This window comes from Onychomys torridus, chromosome 9, assembly GCF_903995425.1.
Source record: "Onychomys torridus chromosome 9, mOncTor1.1, whole genome shotgun sequence".
Taxonomy (NCBI): Eukaryota; Metazoa; Chordata; class Mammalia; order Rodentia; family Cricetidae; genus Onychomys; species Onychomys torridus.
Window position 1 is genome coordinate 66,960,660 of NC_050451.1, and position 13,847 is coordinate 66,974,506.

At 41.8% G+C, this 13,847-nt stretch overlaps 1 protein-coding gene across 5 annotated transcripts in view; it reads right to left on the minus strand.

Annotated features, from left to right (window-relative positions):
- Dgkh (diacylglycerol kinase eta) overlaps positions 1 to 13,847 on the minus strand; it is a 180,929-nt gene that overhangs the window by 12,633 nt on the left and 154,449 nt on the right. For 3 of the 5 annotated variants that reach the window (XM_036199194.1, XM_036199193.1, XM_036199196.1), the window contains 4 exons: positions 13,447 to 13,552; positions 10,313 to 10,405; positions 7,545 to 7,664; positions 6,723 to 6,831 (listed from right to left, as the gene is read on the minus strand). In XM_036199194.1, the coding sequence (XP_036055087.1) occupies positions 6,723 to 6,831; positions 7,545 to 7,664; positions 10,313 to 10,405; positions 13,447 to 13,552 (428 nt within the window). Of the gene's footprint in view, positions 1 to 5,237; positions 5,369 to 6,722; positions 6,832 to 7,544; positions 7,665 to 10,312; positions 10,406 to 13,446; positions 13,553 to 13,847 lie in introns of all 5 variants that reach the window. The other 2 variants (XM_036199192.1, XM_036199191.1) reach the window with 1 other exon arrangement.

A 13,847-nucleotide genomic window follows, 5' to 3' on the forward strand; every position in this document is an offset into this window, starting at 1 on the left:
CCTCTTCTTTTTTAAAAGACAAGCTCTTTTGTGAGTTGAGGCAAATGAAGAAGGACAGCCGGGCTTTTAAGGCACATGTTTTTATCATGTTCATGCATACACGCACACATTTTTTTTCTTTTAGAGACAAGGTCCTGTTGTCTTGTCCAGACTACTCTTGAACTCTTCATGATTCTCCTGCCTCAACCTCTTGAATGATGCACCACGCCCAGCTTTTGTGCTTAAAATTGTGGCCTGCCAGACATTGTGGTACATGCCCAAAGTCCCATGATTTAGGAGACAGAAGTTGATGGGTAAAGAACTCGAGGCCATCCTTGGCTGTATTACGGTACAGTGACCATGTGGAGGCCAGAGGCCAACTTTTGCGAGTTGGTTCTCTCCTTCTACTCTTTTGAGGCAAAGAAGGCATCTCTTGTTTCAGTTCCTTTTCAGTGCAGCCCAGGCTGGCTGGTCCCAGCACATCTAGATGATTCTCCTGTTATTCTCTCCCGTCTTTTCTGAAACCCCCCCAAAAGTGAACTAGTAGATGACTTGTTTACAAAATGGAAATGTTCTAAGAAAGTTCACTCAGTTCTATAACGTAAGGGCTGGACTTACTTTTAAACTTAGAAATGAAGCATATCAACCTGATCTAAATTACACACATGGAAACAGAATACACTCTCTCTCTCACACTTAGAGTAGTAATCATAACCATCGTTCTAAATCCTCCCGGAAAACAATTTTTCCATAGCTAGTGCTATTCAAGCTTGGGATCATTTCAGGGTAACACTTTTATCAAACTTAATTGACCCAGAAAAGCAAATGCTCTCATGTGCTACCAGGGTAAACACAATTAGTCCCAAGGCTCCACACATTTCTTGGGTATGTGATAAATATCAAACTTGAAGGCAAGCCCAAATCCATGTCAGTTGCATAAATCTGGAATGTAAATGGGTATTTTAATGGGGCTGGAGAGATGGTTCAGTGACTAAGAGAGCTTGTTACTTTTCCTGAAGTCTCAAGTTCAATTCCTAGCACCCATGTCAAGTGGTTTACAACGACCTGTAACTCCAGCTTCAGGGATCCTATGCCTTCTGCTGGCCTTGTGGGCATGGTATACATGGCTTATACTCACATAGATATACACATAAATAAAAAATCATTTTCTTGCAAAAAGAATGTTATGCTACACTTCAGAGTTCCCATACATGCAAAAGACTTTTTCTTTAGACTTTGGAATAATACAGTGCTCTACTTATAAAATATATTTAAATATTAGAGATCTTGTTTTAGGCCATATAAATATTGCATTCTCCAGAATACAGACACCTTTGACATTTTACTCAGATTACTGCGTTGGTACAATAAGAGGAATGTCTTCAAGAGGGAACACAGTTTCAATGGCTTCTTAGCTACCATTTCTTTCCTTTGACCAGCTTCAGAATCTATGTGTCTTCTAGTTGTCAGGTTGTAATAAAAGATTTGCTTTGACATTTGATATAGCTGCCATTTTAGCAGGTATCATATACATGCATCATTGTATATTTAGTTTTTATGTGGATGTGTTTGTGTGTGGATGTATGTGTGCCGACAGGTGTGTGGTTTGTGCGTGCATGTAGTAGCCAAAGATCAACACACTGTCTTCTCTCTCTCTCTCTCTCTTTTTTTTTCTGCCTTTTTCTTTTTTTAGGACTCTGGTTCCTGGCCCTCCAGGCAGTGGCAGGGGTGGGCTCCCTCTCGTGGCGTGGGTCTCAAGTTGGACGAGTCATTGGTTGGCCAGTCCCACAATCTCTATGCTATCTTTATCCCAGTACATCCTGCAGGCAGAACAAACTGTAGGTTGAAGGTTGTGTGGCTGCATTGGTGTCCCAATCCCTCCACTGGAAGCCTTGCGTGGTTTTGAGATGGGGTCTCTCTGAACCCGGGGCTCATCGATTTGGCTAGATTCCTGCCTAGTCTTCATCTCTCCAGACCTGTATACTTATTTTATTGTATTTATCATATCTTATTTCTGACTTTTTGTTTCTTTGGATGAATAGATAAAATTTTGCCAAAGACTCTTTTGTAGATATCGAGTCATCCTTCCAGGCACCCATATGCAACTTTTGGAATGTGGGAGGGGGCAGCCCCTCACTATGCCTTTTTCATCCTCTCTATCATCCCTCCCCTACTGTGTTCCAGCACGGGAAAGGTCACTGCCAGCTTCCTGCTCTGCTAAAGCATGTTAGAAATGTTTCTCTTTGCCAAGTGTCAGGGTATTATCTTCAGTTGTTTAGTAATCTCCAGTGATAAGGAAGGGACATTCTGGCCAAGCCCTGGGAAGGAGCTAACTGGGTGAGGGGTAGTGAGAGAAACAGGCAATGAGGACACACCCTTAGAGTCGGTAACAGTATTTTTAAGCAACTGAAAGATGGCCAGAGTGGATGGGCCAGGGGCCAGTGATAAGAGGGTGGAGTAAACAGACAGGGCCTTTGGGCCTCCACAGAGATGGACGCCATTGTTCTCCTAAGAATAAGAAGCTGCTGGAAGATTTGAAGCAGAAAAACAACATGATTGGTTGAAGATGACATCATCATATCATGGTGATTCAACATGAACTATAGGCTAGAGAGACAGAGGACCAGTGAGAAGACCAAGATGAAAGCTATTGATCTTCCACGGGAAGGTGGGATGTGGGATGTAGTGTGAAGGAAACTCCTGGGAAGAGCTGGAGAACAATGATGGTACAGGATCTACTGTGTAAGAGTTTGGCTGGAATGGCGAGATGGATCAGGAAGAAGGAGGTGCTAACTCTTGACTCTGGGTGTCTCTGCTTCCGGTACCCGGAGGGCTAGGAGCATAGTTCAGAACAGAGTAGAGCCTGAGTGGGACAGAGCAGGAGTGGGACAGAAGATGAGAGTCCCTCTTGGGATGCGGTAAGATCTACACCCGCTGTGACACCCAATTATCCGGAGCCAGTTGGCAACAGTTAACGATCACTAATGAGGTCGAGGGCTAGAGGAGACTGAGAATCACTGACATATTCAGGAGTAGGAGCTGAAGCAATGGGATGACTCCACAGTAGGCGGTTCTTTCCTAGCATCTTTGAACTAGTCTACGGTCTGCTGCTTCTGACAGCTCAGACACAGAGGACAGGGAGAGGCTGTCCAGTTTCATGTTTTTTTTTTTTTTTTTTGTGCTCTAGAAGGCTCTCTCTGTAAAAATGTCCTCTTCTCATAGCCTAGCACATACCCTATTTTAGAACCAAAAAGGGTAAGTGGTGATGTAAATTTCTAAAGGAAAGTATCAAGGGAGAGAAAATAATTGGCCTTAAAAACACAAAGAAAACAAATCCAAATCAGGAGAAGCTAATGAGAAAGTTTAGCAAGTTAATTCTTAATCATCTCCTTTCTTCTCTTACTTTCTTTTTTTTTCTCTCCACCAGTGACTATCTCTCTAATTTGGCTTCTGTGTATACATGAGCTTTAACATTTGGCAAATTTTGCTACATTCAATATATGTGTATGTGCACGTCTGTGTGTTGAGTATATATCTTTATATGTAGTCATATAACATGAACATGTATGTATCTAGGTGTACTTTAACATACACGAGTTCAGCATATGTATGATGTGAGCCTCTAGAAGGCACATGACACAGAGAGACCCTAGAGCAATCTATTAACAAGCAACTGACTGTTCAATAAATATTGCAACCTGCCAATGTTATCAGACGCTACATAAACACTAGCTATAAAAAGGCCCTCCAGTTCTATGTATATGTCATGTGTGTGCACATGTGCATGCATTCATGTCAAGTTCTGAGGTCAATCCTTGCTTCGTGAACTTAAACACGGTGTCTTCTGAAGTGTATACATTAGGACACACAGAATAATTAATCTATTATTTTATTATTATCACAGCTAACAATGTTTAGAAAGGAACAGCATTCTCCTTTTGATCTGCTAAAGCACTGTACAACTCCTTAATAAAGATATGAATGTTACACTATCCATTACTTGGACCAAGATCTCTGCTAAGTTATGTAGATAAAAGCATGAGAGTTATGAATGAGCTAGAAAAGTCATACATAACTCCCCCACTCTAGAACATGACCTCTCAGTAAGGGATTGTTTCAGCAAGGTTATTTATTGTAGTTGTAAGATGGCAGCATGTAGCGAGCAAATATAATACAGTAAACTCCTACTGTGCAGGCTTCTTTGTGTGTGCATGCCTGTGGAGGTCAGAAATTGATCTGGGCCTTCCTCCATCACTCATGACTGTATTGTTTTTGGACAGGGTCTCTCACTGAGTTTAGAGATCACTGGCTAGACTGGCTTGCCAGAGAATCCTCCTGTCTCTACTCACCCCCAGTTCTGAGGTTTAAGACACGCCACCACACTGCTGCTGTTTGCATGGGTGCTGCGGATTGACCTCGAGTTCTTATGTTTGTGCAGCAGGAGCTGACTGTATCTCTCTAGCTCCTGTCTTCTAGTCTTATATCCTGGACAGAATAATCCTGCCTTGGCTGTTCAACTGTAGAGTATGTACCCCAAGAAAACCAGGGAATTACCGCACATCATCAAGGAAAGGTTTTCCAGCTTGGGCATACATGACTGAGAAAGCAGCTATGCATATTTTTAGCTCCATTTACTAAAAAAAAAAAAAAGTTACTTCTTTTTGAGACTACTAAGACATCAACTATGTGTCATGAAAAGGGAGTTTTGATTTACTGGTCTAGTTATTCATGTGACCTCTAAAGTCCAGCTTAGAAACAGAACAAAATCACAGGACTCTAAATTATCACTGCTGTCTCATATGTACTTTTCATTGACTAGAAAGACTTTCTTACTGGTATTTTACATTGATTTTTAGTTAACCTTATATTCAATTCACTTTCAGTCTTTTCCAACAATAGCCACCACCATCCATGCAGCCGCAACACAATGAGATGGTAGAAACAGGTCCCACTTGGAAACGTTAGGGCAGTAACAGCCACACCAATGGATACAGAGAGAAGCTATCAGGTGCATGCTGTGCTTCAGCTATGAGAGTCAGTTAGACAAGGACTCTGACAGGAGAACCCTGCTGACATTCTCACTGGAAAAGCACACAGGGAAGTCAGAGCACAAGCAATGGATGTGTGAGATGACTGAACAATTTGCACAACACAAGCCAAGCTGAAAGCACATAACAAGGACGCACAGGGGGGGAGAGATTCTATGTTGCAAGAAATGGTCCAAAAACCAAAGCTCAAAAAAAAAAAAAAAAGTATACCTTCAGATCTCGTCTTTCCAGATGCAAAAGTTCAGCCCCTCTGATGTCATGACGGATGAAGATTTCTTTGTACTCTCCCAAATTGAGCAGATCCAGCCAAGCAGCAACTTCCTCTGTGCCCCAATTCTGAACTACCAAAGTTAAGAGCAAAACCCCCTTAATTTCTACATGCATTACAGAGCAAGGGTCGGCCACAGAAGACACAAGACAGACAGCAGCAGCGCCAGCAGAGGGCGGGTGGTGCAGTGGTGCTTCACAGCGCTCCCCTCCCCTCCCCATGCAGGTTACAGACTGCCGATGGACACAAAGATGTGTGCCAGATGTGCACACTCACGCCTCCAGCTGTAGTCCGGCTTTTCATCTCAACTACACAATGCGCATTAGGGCATTAACTTTGCGCCATTAGAATCCATGATGCAAAAATCATAATGAGCTCTGCTGCCTCAAGGCCACGGGTGAAAAATGATTAGTTAGAAATGAACTATAAGTGTTCATCAGAATCTGATCTGGGCTACTTGGTCTTACGCATTTTTCTGCTTGGGTCTTGCTGACCTCAAGTGTTGGCCTTTATTGACTGTACTGTCATTGACAATTCCAACAATAAATGGCTACAGATTGCTTTAAAAACTGTTTAGACTGCTATCCAAGACTAGTTGAATTATACTACTTTTCATTATGGACATCATTCTTTCAAACTTTTTATTCAACATGATGAGTTAGAATAATAAAACTATATATATATATATTGCTGTGTTTGGTTTTTACATGCATCTAATAGCTCTCCCTATAGATGTAAGGTTTTACACCACTTTTTATAAAGACCATAGGACTAACTCAGAAGGATCAGTGAAATTCTTCTAGGAATTTACCAAGTTATTTCATTGCGAAAGGCAGATCTAGACCCAGAACTCCCAACATACTAGCATAGAGAGCATCTAGTTCAACTTTGAGGGAAGGGAACCAGGAAAGTAGCAGGGTACAGGGGGACATGCACCTGTGTCATCAAAGGGTGGAGCTCTGTCCAGGGAAAAAGAGGATTTGTAACTTCAGTGAAAAAAGATAGTTAGCAAGCTGAGTAAAAGAAAATGTCTCTGTTCCCCTTATCAAAGCGATTTGGATTTTTAACTCTGAGAAGAAAACAAAGTTATACGCTGATGTCTGAAGCAGCTGTTGAGAAGAGAGAGACCCCTTTGAATGGACACACTGACTCAATTGGACAGAACCAAAAGAGGCTGGTGACCACCTCGTCTTCTCATTCCATGTATAGCCACGCATTCTCATCAATAACGGCATGTTGGGTATGATATGACTTGTATGGTTCCATGTACCATTTCAACCATTTTAAAGTCTACAATTCAATGGTATTTAGAATATTTACAGTGCTGGGCAATTCTCGCCGCTACCTAGTCCTAGCACACTCTTCCCATCCCCTCACTGATACCTTTTCAGTAAGTTATTTTTTTCCCCTGCTGTGGGACCACCTACCGGGCTGTGAACTTGTTTTCGATTTCTGAGCCTTTTCCTTCTTAAACTTTGGCACTATACGAAAGACTGTGCTTCTGCTGTTTCTTTTGGTGCAGTCCATAGGAGGCTCCTGTTCAAATAAAGCAAAAAACAAAAAACAAAAAAACAAAAAACAAAAAACAAACAAAAAAAAATCACTGTGTTAGGAGGTTATGGGAAAAAAAACCCAAACCCATTCTGTTAATGGAGATAAAGAACGGTGTCCTAATTAGGCTTTTCTATTGCTGTGAAAAAACAAAAAACAAAAAAACCACCATGACTGAACGTAACCTGGGGAGGAAAGGGTTATATTTCAGCTTACACTTGCATATCACGGTCCATCTCTGAGGGAAGTCAGGACAGAGACTCAAACAGAGAAGGAACCTGGAGGCAGAAGCGGATGCAGAGGCCATGGAGGGGTGCTGTTTCCTGGCTTGCTCCCCATGGCTTGTTCAGCTTGCTTTCTTATAGAACCCAGGACCACCAGCCTATCAATCACTAATTAGGAAAATGCCCTATAGGCTTCCCCACAACCCAACCTGGTAGGGGCATTTTCTCAACTGAGGTTCCCTTTTCCCAAACAACTCTAGCTTGTGTGTAGTTAACATAAAACCAGCCAGCACCAATGCGTTCTGAATACTCAACATATACCACTCTACTAAATGCCCATGTTCACAAAAAGGCCCTTTCTCTCAAAACATTTCAAAGTAGTATTCAAAATTCATTTCCCTGAAATGTCTCTTCTTAAGTCCAAACTCATAAGTCGCACTGTCTACATTCATCAATAGGCTGAGTGTTCCATACCTCATCCTCATTGGAGCGGAGGATATAATAAAGCCAGGGGATCTCCGTTAACTTCTGCAGCTCCACCTCCACAGAGTGTAAGGCACTGGATACCCGCTCTTCATGGGGAGATTCCAACTGCTAGTCATCGGCAGGGGGAGAAATCAAAACAGAGAGAGACTCAGTGACCAGCTTCATAGAACAAGGTTACTCTGAGCATCCTTCCTTCTGATAATAAGCTGGCAGCTTTCCTTCTAAGTCCTGATCCTGAAGCTGACACACATAACTGGTGCAACTGAGTAATTCCACCACCACCCCAGAAGTACTGTTTTTGGTGTTTCTTGGATGGGATACCCTTCCCTTCCCCATTGTGACGTCTTCCTTCACCGCTTCCAAGCACATTATCTGTGAACTGTCATATTTGGGTCAAAAATTCTTCTGACTTATAGACTTTGTTCCATGAACAAATAACAGTTTTAAAAACTCATCAAATACCTGTCATATAAGAAGCACACCACAAAAAAAAAAAAAAAAAAAAAATCTAGAAAATCAAAAGAGCAAGTTTAAGGGAAAAAAGAATCTCAGAACAATTTGTGATGAAGAACTATTGCAAAAATCAGGATAAAGCCAAAAGCCAAGGAACTGGTAATCTGGAACACGATGTAGATACTTTAAAGAGAATATAACTGTCATTTGTTGTTCATAATTACTTACTTAAGGCAGTCATTACAATTCATGGAATTGGAAGGCAATAGATGAGATTCTGGTCCTGGCTTGGTTACTAACTATATGAAGTTAGGAAGGGTAACTGACGTTGGGCACCTTAGTTTCCTCTGTGTTAGAAATGGCACAATGTGACTAGAACATTTCTGAGCAATCTCTCAGCTAACCAATACCTTTAGAGACCATTTAAAAACTCCACAGTATCTACACTGATGTTCGCAGAATATTAGGAAGGAGAGTTCTGAGATTATCATTATGGTTTATTATAAGCATCTTTTTGTTGTTGATTCTCTGTGATACTGCAAGTATCTCCCAGTAGTTAATAAGATTTTTCTACCCTACTGTTTTAGATAGTATTTCACATTTGTTCTATAAAATGAAAAATAAACTTTAGCTGTTCTCAAATATTATAAATTCTTTACTGTCATACCACTTATTGTTAAGAGTTTGGGCAAAATTTACTGGGACATATTTCAAATCAAACATCAACATTTGAGAATCAAAGAGAATTAGAAATGGAGGGGGATGTTCTTATATCTTAAAATAATAGAATAAATTAGAGCAAAGGAAGTATTTTGGTGTAAAGGACAAAGTCATGCTTCTATTTCTTATCATGAATGACCTTAAAAGTCTTTCAAGTGACACCCAAAAGCCCTTCTCCATTTAAAAATTGGGACCTTAATCATAGCCCATGGGATTTCTGATAGGCTTATTTTGGAAAAAGCAATAAAAGATTCTGGTTAACAAGAGTAGTGTCAATGATAACCAAGAAGGAGCCTCCACTGATCTTACCAACACATAACCAATGCTTCTTCCTACGAATTCTATATAGCAGGCATGGTGACAGCTGCCCTGTGGCCTGGGAAGCTGTTTCAGTTCCTTAGGAGGTGCTGAAGAGCACTGGCCCTAAGGAAGCCTCCGGGTTTCTTAAGCAGAAAGGAGGCTCCAGTGGCAGCATCTTGCTGGACCACAGCCACAACTCAGCAGGAAGTCTAATTCCCCAACCCACCGCTTCAAGTACTATGACATTAATATAATTTTTTTCAGGCTTATATTTGCCCGAATAGATGAAACTACTATGGAAAGAAACTCTTTGAGATCATTCAAAGGGATGCAAAGAAGGAAGAGACAGCTAATGTGCTAGGCCTTCCGTATGCCTAATGCCACAGGTGGTGACAAGAGTCAATGTTAGAATATTCAAAAACCACTCACGTGTTTTTACAGAAAGGGTTGGTCTGTAGTTATGCTCCAGGCCTGTGGGCTTTAGCCAGATTCACACTTTCTTAGACTTGATTTCCAGGGCCATGAGTTAAAACAGAGACAGTGCTTGAAACACAATGTTTATAGAGCAAATTTGGAAGACTACGCCAATCATATTTCCAATATGCACTGGGAGAATGAAACGCAATTGTGCCTAAATGTGTGCATGCACAAATAGCTAAAGAATGTCTACTATACCTAATCCAGCTCAAATCTCTCAAAGCTGACCAGGGAGAGAGGAGCGGCAGGAGAACATGGCGGCCTGAATCAGTATAGCATTGCTTCGAGAAGGCAGAAGTTTGGCCAAAAGGGCGCTCAAGAATGGAGGTCAGAGGTCTGCTCAACACACACTCACACTAACGAAGCAAGGCTCAGGTTTTTATGTCACAGTTAGCGTCAGGTGTCAACTGACACAAACCTAGAGTCACATGGGAAAAAGGAACCTCAAGTGAGGAATTTTCCTTCATCAGACAGACTGGCCTCTGCCATGTCTGTGGGGGCATTTTCTTAATAGCTAATTAACAAAAAAGGGCCCAGCCCACCATAGACAGTACCATCCCCAGACAGCTGGTCTAGGATGTAAGATAAAGGCAGTTGAACTTGAGCATGGAAGCAAGCCATGTCCCTCGATGGTCTCTGTTTCATTTACTGCCTCCAGGATCCTGCCCTGACATCCCTCAGTGATGGATTATGACTGGGAGTTGTAAGATGAAACAATCCCTTTCCTCTCTAATTTGCTTTGGGTCACAGTGTATCACAGGCAAAGAGGGAAAGCAGAACAGGTAGAAGTCATTTCTTCTCCTTACCAAAGGAACCCTGCCAACCAGCAAAGACTCTGTTTCATTATAGAGCGCCTTGACATTGATGGCTATTTCAGTGGCAGTATCTCTTGTAAGACTCTGGAAAAAAGAGTGGCAAGGACATATATTTCCATATTAAATTAGGACTGCATCACCAACAAATTCTGTAAAGTTTATTTTAAGTGATTATAAAAAATACCAAATTTCTGTAACAATCCAAATTTTTGTACATAGGTTTGTTAGTATGGCTATTTATGTTAATTAATAAATCATAGAAGCAAAAAGAATGACCTAAAACATATATATGCTCAGGCTTACATCTCCTGCCTACAAGTATATATATGCTGGAACCAAAATATACATACTCCTAAAAAAAATTACATCCAAGAAACTTATGTCTTGAAAGGATACTATCCAATTATACAGATGACCTTTGCATATCATAGGTTTGAACAGCGGGAGTCCAGTTATGACTTTTATAGATTCATGACAATTGGAGAAATCCTGAAGACGAACCGCATAGCCAAGAAATACTGAACAAAATTAAGAAAAAGTTAAGTAGGCCATGAATACATAAAATATACATACAAATTAAACTGTCAAAATGTGGGGTGGGGAGAAGTCTCCTCAGTTAGAACACTTGCTGTTCTTACAGGACCTGAGTTTGGTTCCTAGCGCCATGTCAGATGACTCATAACTGCCTGTAACTCTAGCTCCATGGAATGGAAGGCCCTCTTCTGGCCTCCTGGGGTACTTGCAGTCACCTGCATATACCCCAACACAGACACACAAACACATGGACACACATACAGAATTAAAAATAAAATAAATATTAAAAAACTATACTCATACACTCAAAAATCAGTGTCATTCCCAGTTAAGGAAAGTGTAGACAAATGTAAAGGGCACTATTAAATCATAACTTGGTGAAAGGAACTGAAGAACGGATTTGACTAGTGTAACCATTTCATCTACTTTCTGTTGCCTTGTGGTGAGCTCACGTACTGATGGTATCTGCTTAAAATTCCACATGACACAACGTATCTCTGCCTGACCAGTTATCTAGGGAATTATGTGTTGCAGTAAAAGTGTTCTCCCACGATTCTTGAGTGTCTTTCACCATATGCAATATATAAAATATACATTAAGGGGCTAGAGAGGTGGCTCAGTAGATAAGGGCACTGGCTGCTCTTCCAGAGGACCCAGTGCAGTGGGTAGCCATTCCAGCCTTGGCCTGGAAGTTCCAATACCCATTGAGGCTTTGGTAATGGTCACACCCACAAGGCGGGCCTGAGGGAGGATGCTGAAGACCCAGGATCAAGAGGAGAGGCTTCTCTTGGTTCCAGGACCCTGGACACTGGAGGTAGACCAAGCAGAGTTCTCCAGAGAATACCACCGGACTGTGCCATACCTTTCCCAGACCCTGCAACCTACCCCTTCATTTGTAAGCTACCCCACAAAATAAACCTCCCTTTTAACTACATGGAGTGGCCTTACTAATTTCACCAATAGACCCAGGTTCAATTTCCAGCACCCACATGGCAGGCAGCTCCTCACAATCATCTGTAATCCAGTCCCAGGGGATCTGATGCCCTCATCTGGCCTCTAAGGGTACTGCATACAAATGATGCACAGTCCTATATTCAGGCAAACACTCATACATTAAAATAAAATAAATACACATAACATATAATGCATACACATAAAATACAAATAAGTTAAATCATTTAAAAATGTGTTAAGTGACTTTTCACATTACTGGTCACCGGCAGACAATTATAGTCGTCAGGCTGTGGGAGAATCAAAGGTTAAACACAGATTTTCCCTACTGTGCAGAGAAGGCAGAGTCCCTTACCCATGCATGTTGTTTCAAGGGCTCACTGCAGTTCTATTTGCATTTGGTAGTTGCAAATACATTGATTTTTGAACTTTATTCATCAGCAATAACATGTAGTGGAACATTAGTTTGGGTAGTTTCCATTGAATAATTAAAAGAATAAAACGATGGTATCAGCTTTCCCTAGACTACTCGATTGTATAGCAGTTCACATTCCAGGAGTTACATTGTGTCCACTCCATTATCAACACCTATGCTAAAACTACTGAAGCATCGACTTATAATTCAGCAAAAAAGTGAAGCTCAGTGTCAGAGCACAACCGAGAAATGACTGAGCCTCTCCAGCCAAGCGTGTGTGGTCAGTTCGAGGTTTGCCTTTGTTTAAGATGTGGGGAGAGGGTGAAGGAAGAGGAAGAAGGAAGAGGAAAAGGAAGAAGGAAAGATGACAGCAGATGGAAGGCGTCAGCCGTGAGGTGACTCAGCAGGTAAAGGTGCTTGCCACCCAGCCTGCCGACTCAGTCCAGTCCCCAGAACCCACATGGTGGAAAGAGTAAGTTTTCTTCTTATCTCCATTTGTGCTCTGTGGCTGCGCTCCATCCCCCAAATGAATGAATGAATGAATGAATGAATGAGTGAATGAAATGTAATAAAACAGTAGAAAGACTTGAAAGGAGATGTCAAGGTGGCAAGTGATTAAAAGTAAACTGGAAATTTAAGAGAAGAAATTACAAAAAAAAAAAAAATATGCAGGAACAGGCCAACAAAATTTGTGGCCACAAATTTACTCTATGTTTCTTGTAAAACTCATGAAGAGCCTGTGCTGATTAGTTTGTCAACTTGACACAAGCGAGAGTCTTCTGAGAAGAGCAAACCTCCATTGTGAAAATGCTTCCATCAGACTGGCCTGTAGGCTAGTCTGGTGGAGCATTTTCTTCATGGATGATTGCCATGGAGGGCCCAGCCCACGGGGATCAGTGCCACCTGGGGGAAGGTGGTCCTCAGAGGTATAGGGCAGCTAAAGGTGAACCCGAGAAGCAAGCCAGTAAGCAGCATCCTCCATGGTTTCTGCTTCGGTTCCTGCCTCCAGGTTCCTGCCTGAGTAACTAAGCTAACTTCCTGATGGACTGTGATGGAGACCTGTATGTCAAATAAACTTTCTTTCTCAGATTGCTTTTGGTTAGCATTTTAATCACAGCAACAGAAGGACACGGTCATCTTTCACAGGGAGGATTACTACAGTATTTTACAGTAGTTGAAATACCAATAGAATCTGTGGAAAGGGAATTTACCATCAAATCCTCACCTCCGGGAAGCGTGGGTTGGCTTTGTTGAGGGCATGAGAGCATGCATTGACTGCATGAGCCAGTTCCTGCTCCAGGAGACAGTGAATCGTGGCTGCATCACAAATCCTAAAAGTAAAAATGAGACAAACAATTTAGGGCATTGCTGAAGGCCAGCCTTTTGAAGCATCTCCCTTGCCTGGGGACAGCAGTGTTGAGAAGTGAGACAGGCCACACACACAGTGTGGCTTTCAAGTCTCTAGGACATCCACTTGCCTGCTGGTTGATTGTGGGGCTGGGTTGAGCCAAGGGCCTGGCACATACTAAGCTGGTGCTCTATCAATTACACGCCAGTGTGGAAATTGCCAATGCAATACACCAAGGGACAACTTTACCATATTTATCATCTATGTGCTAACTGTTT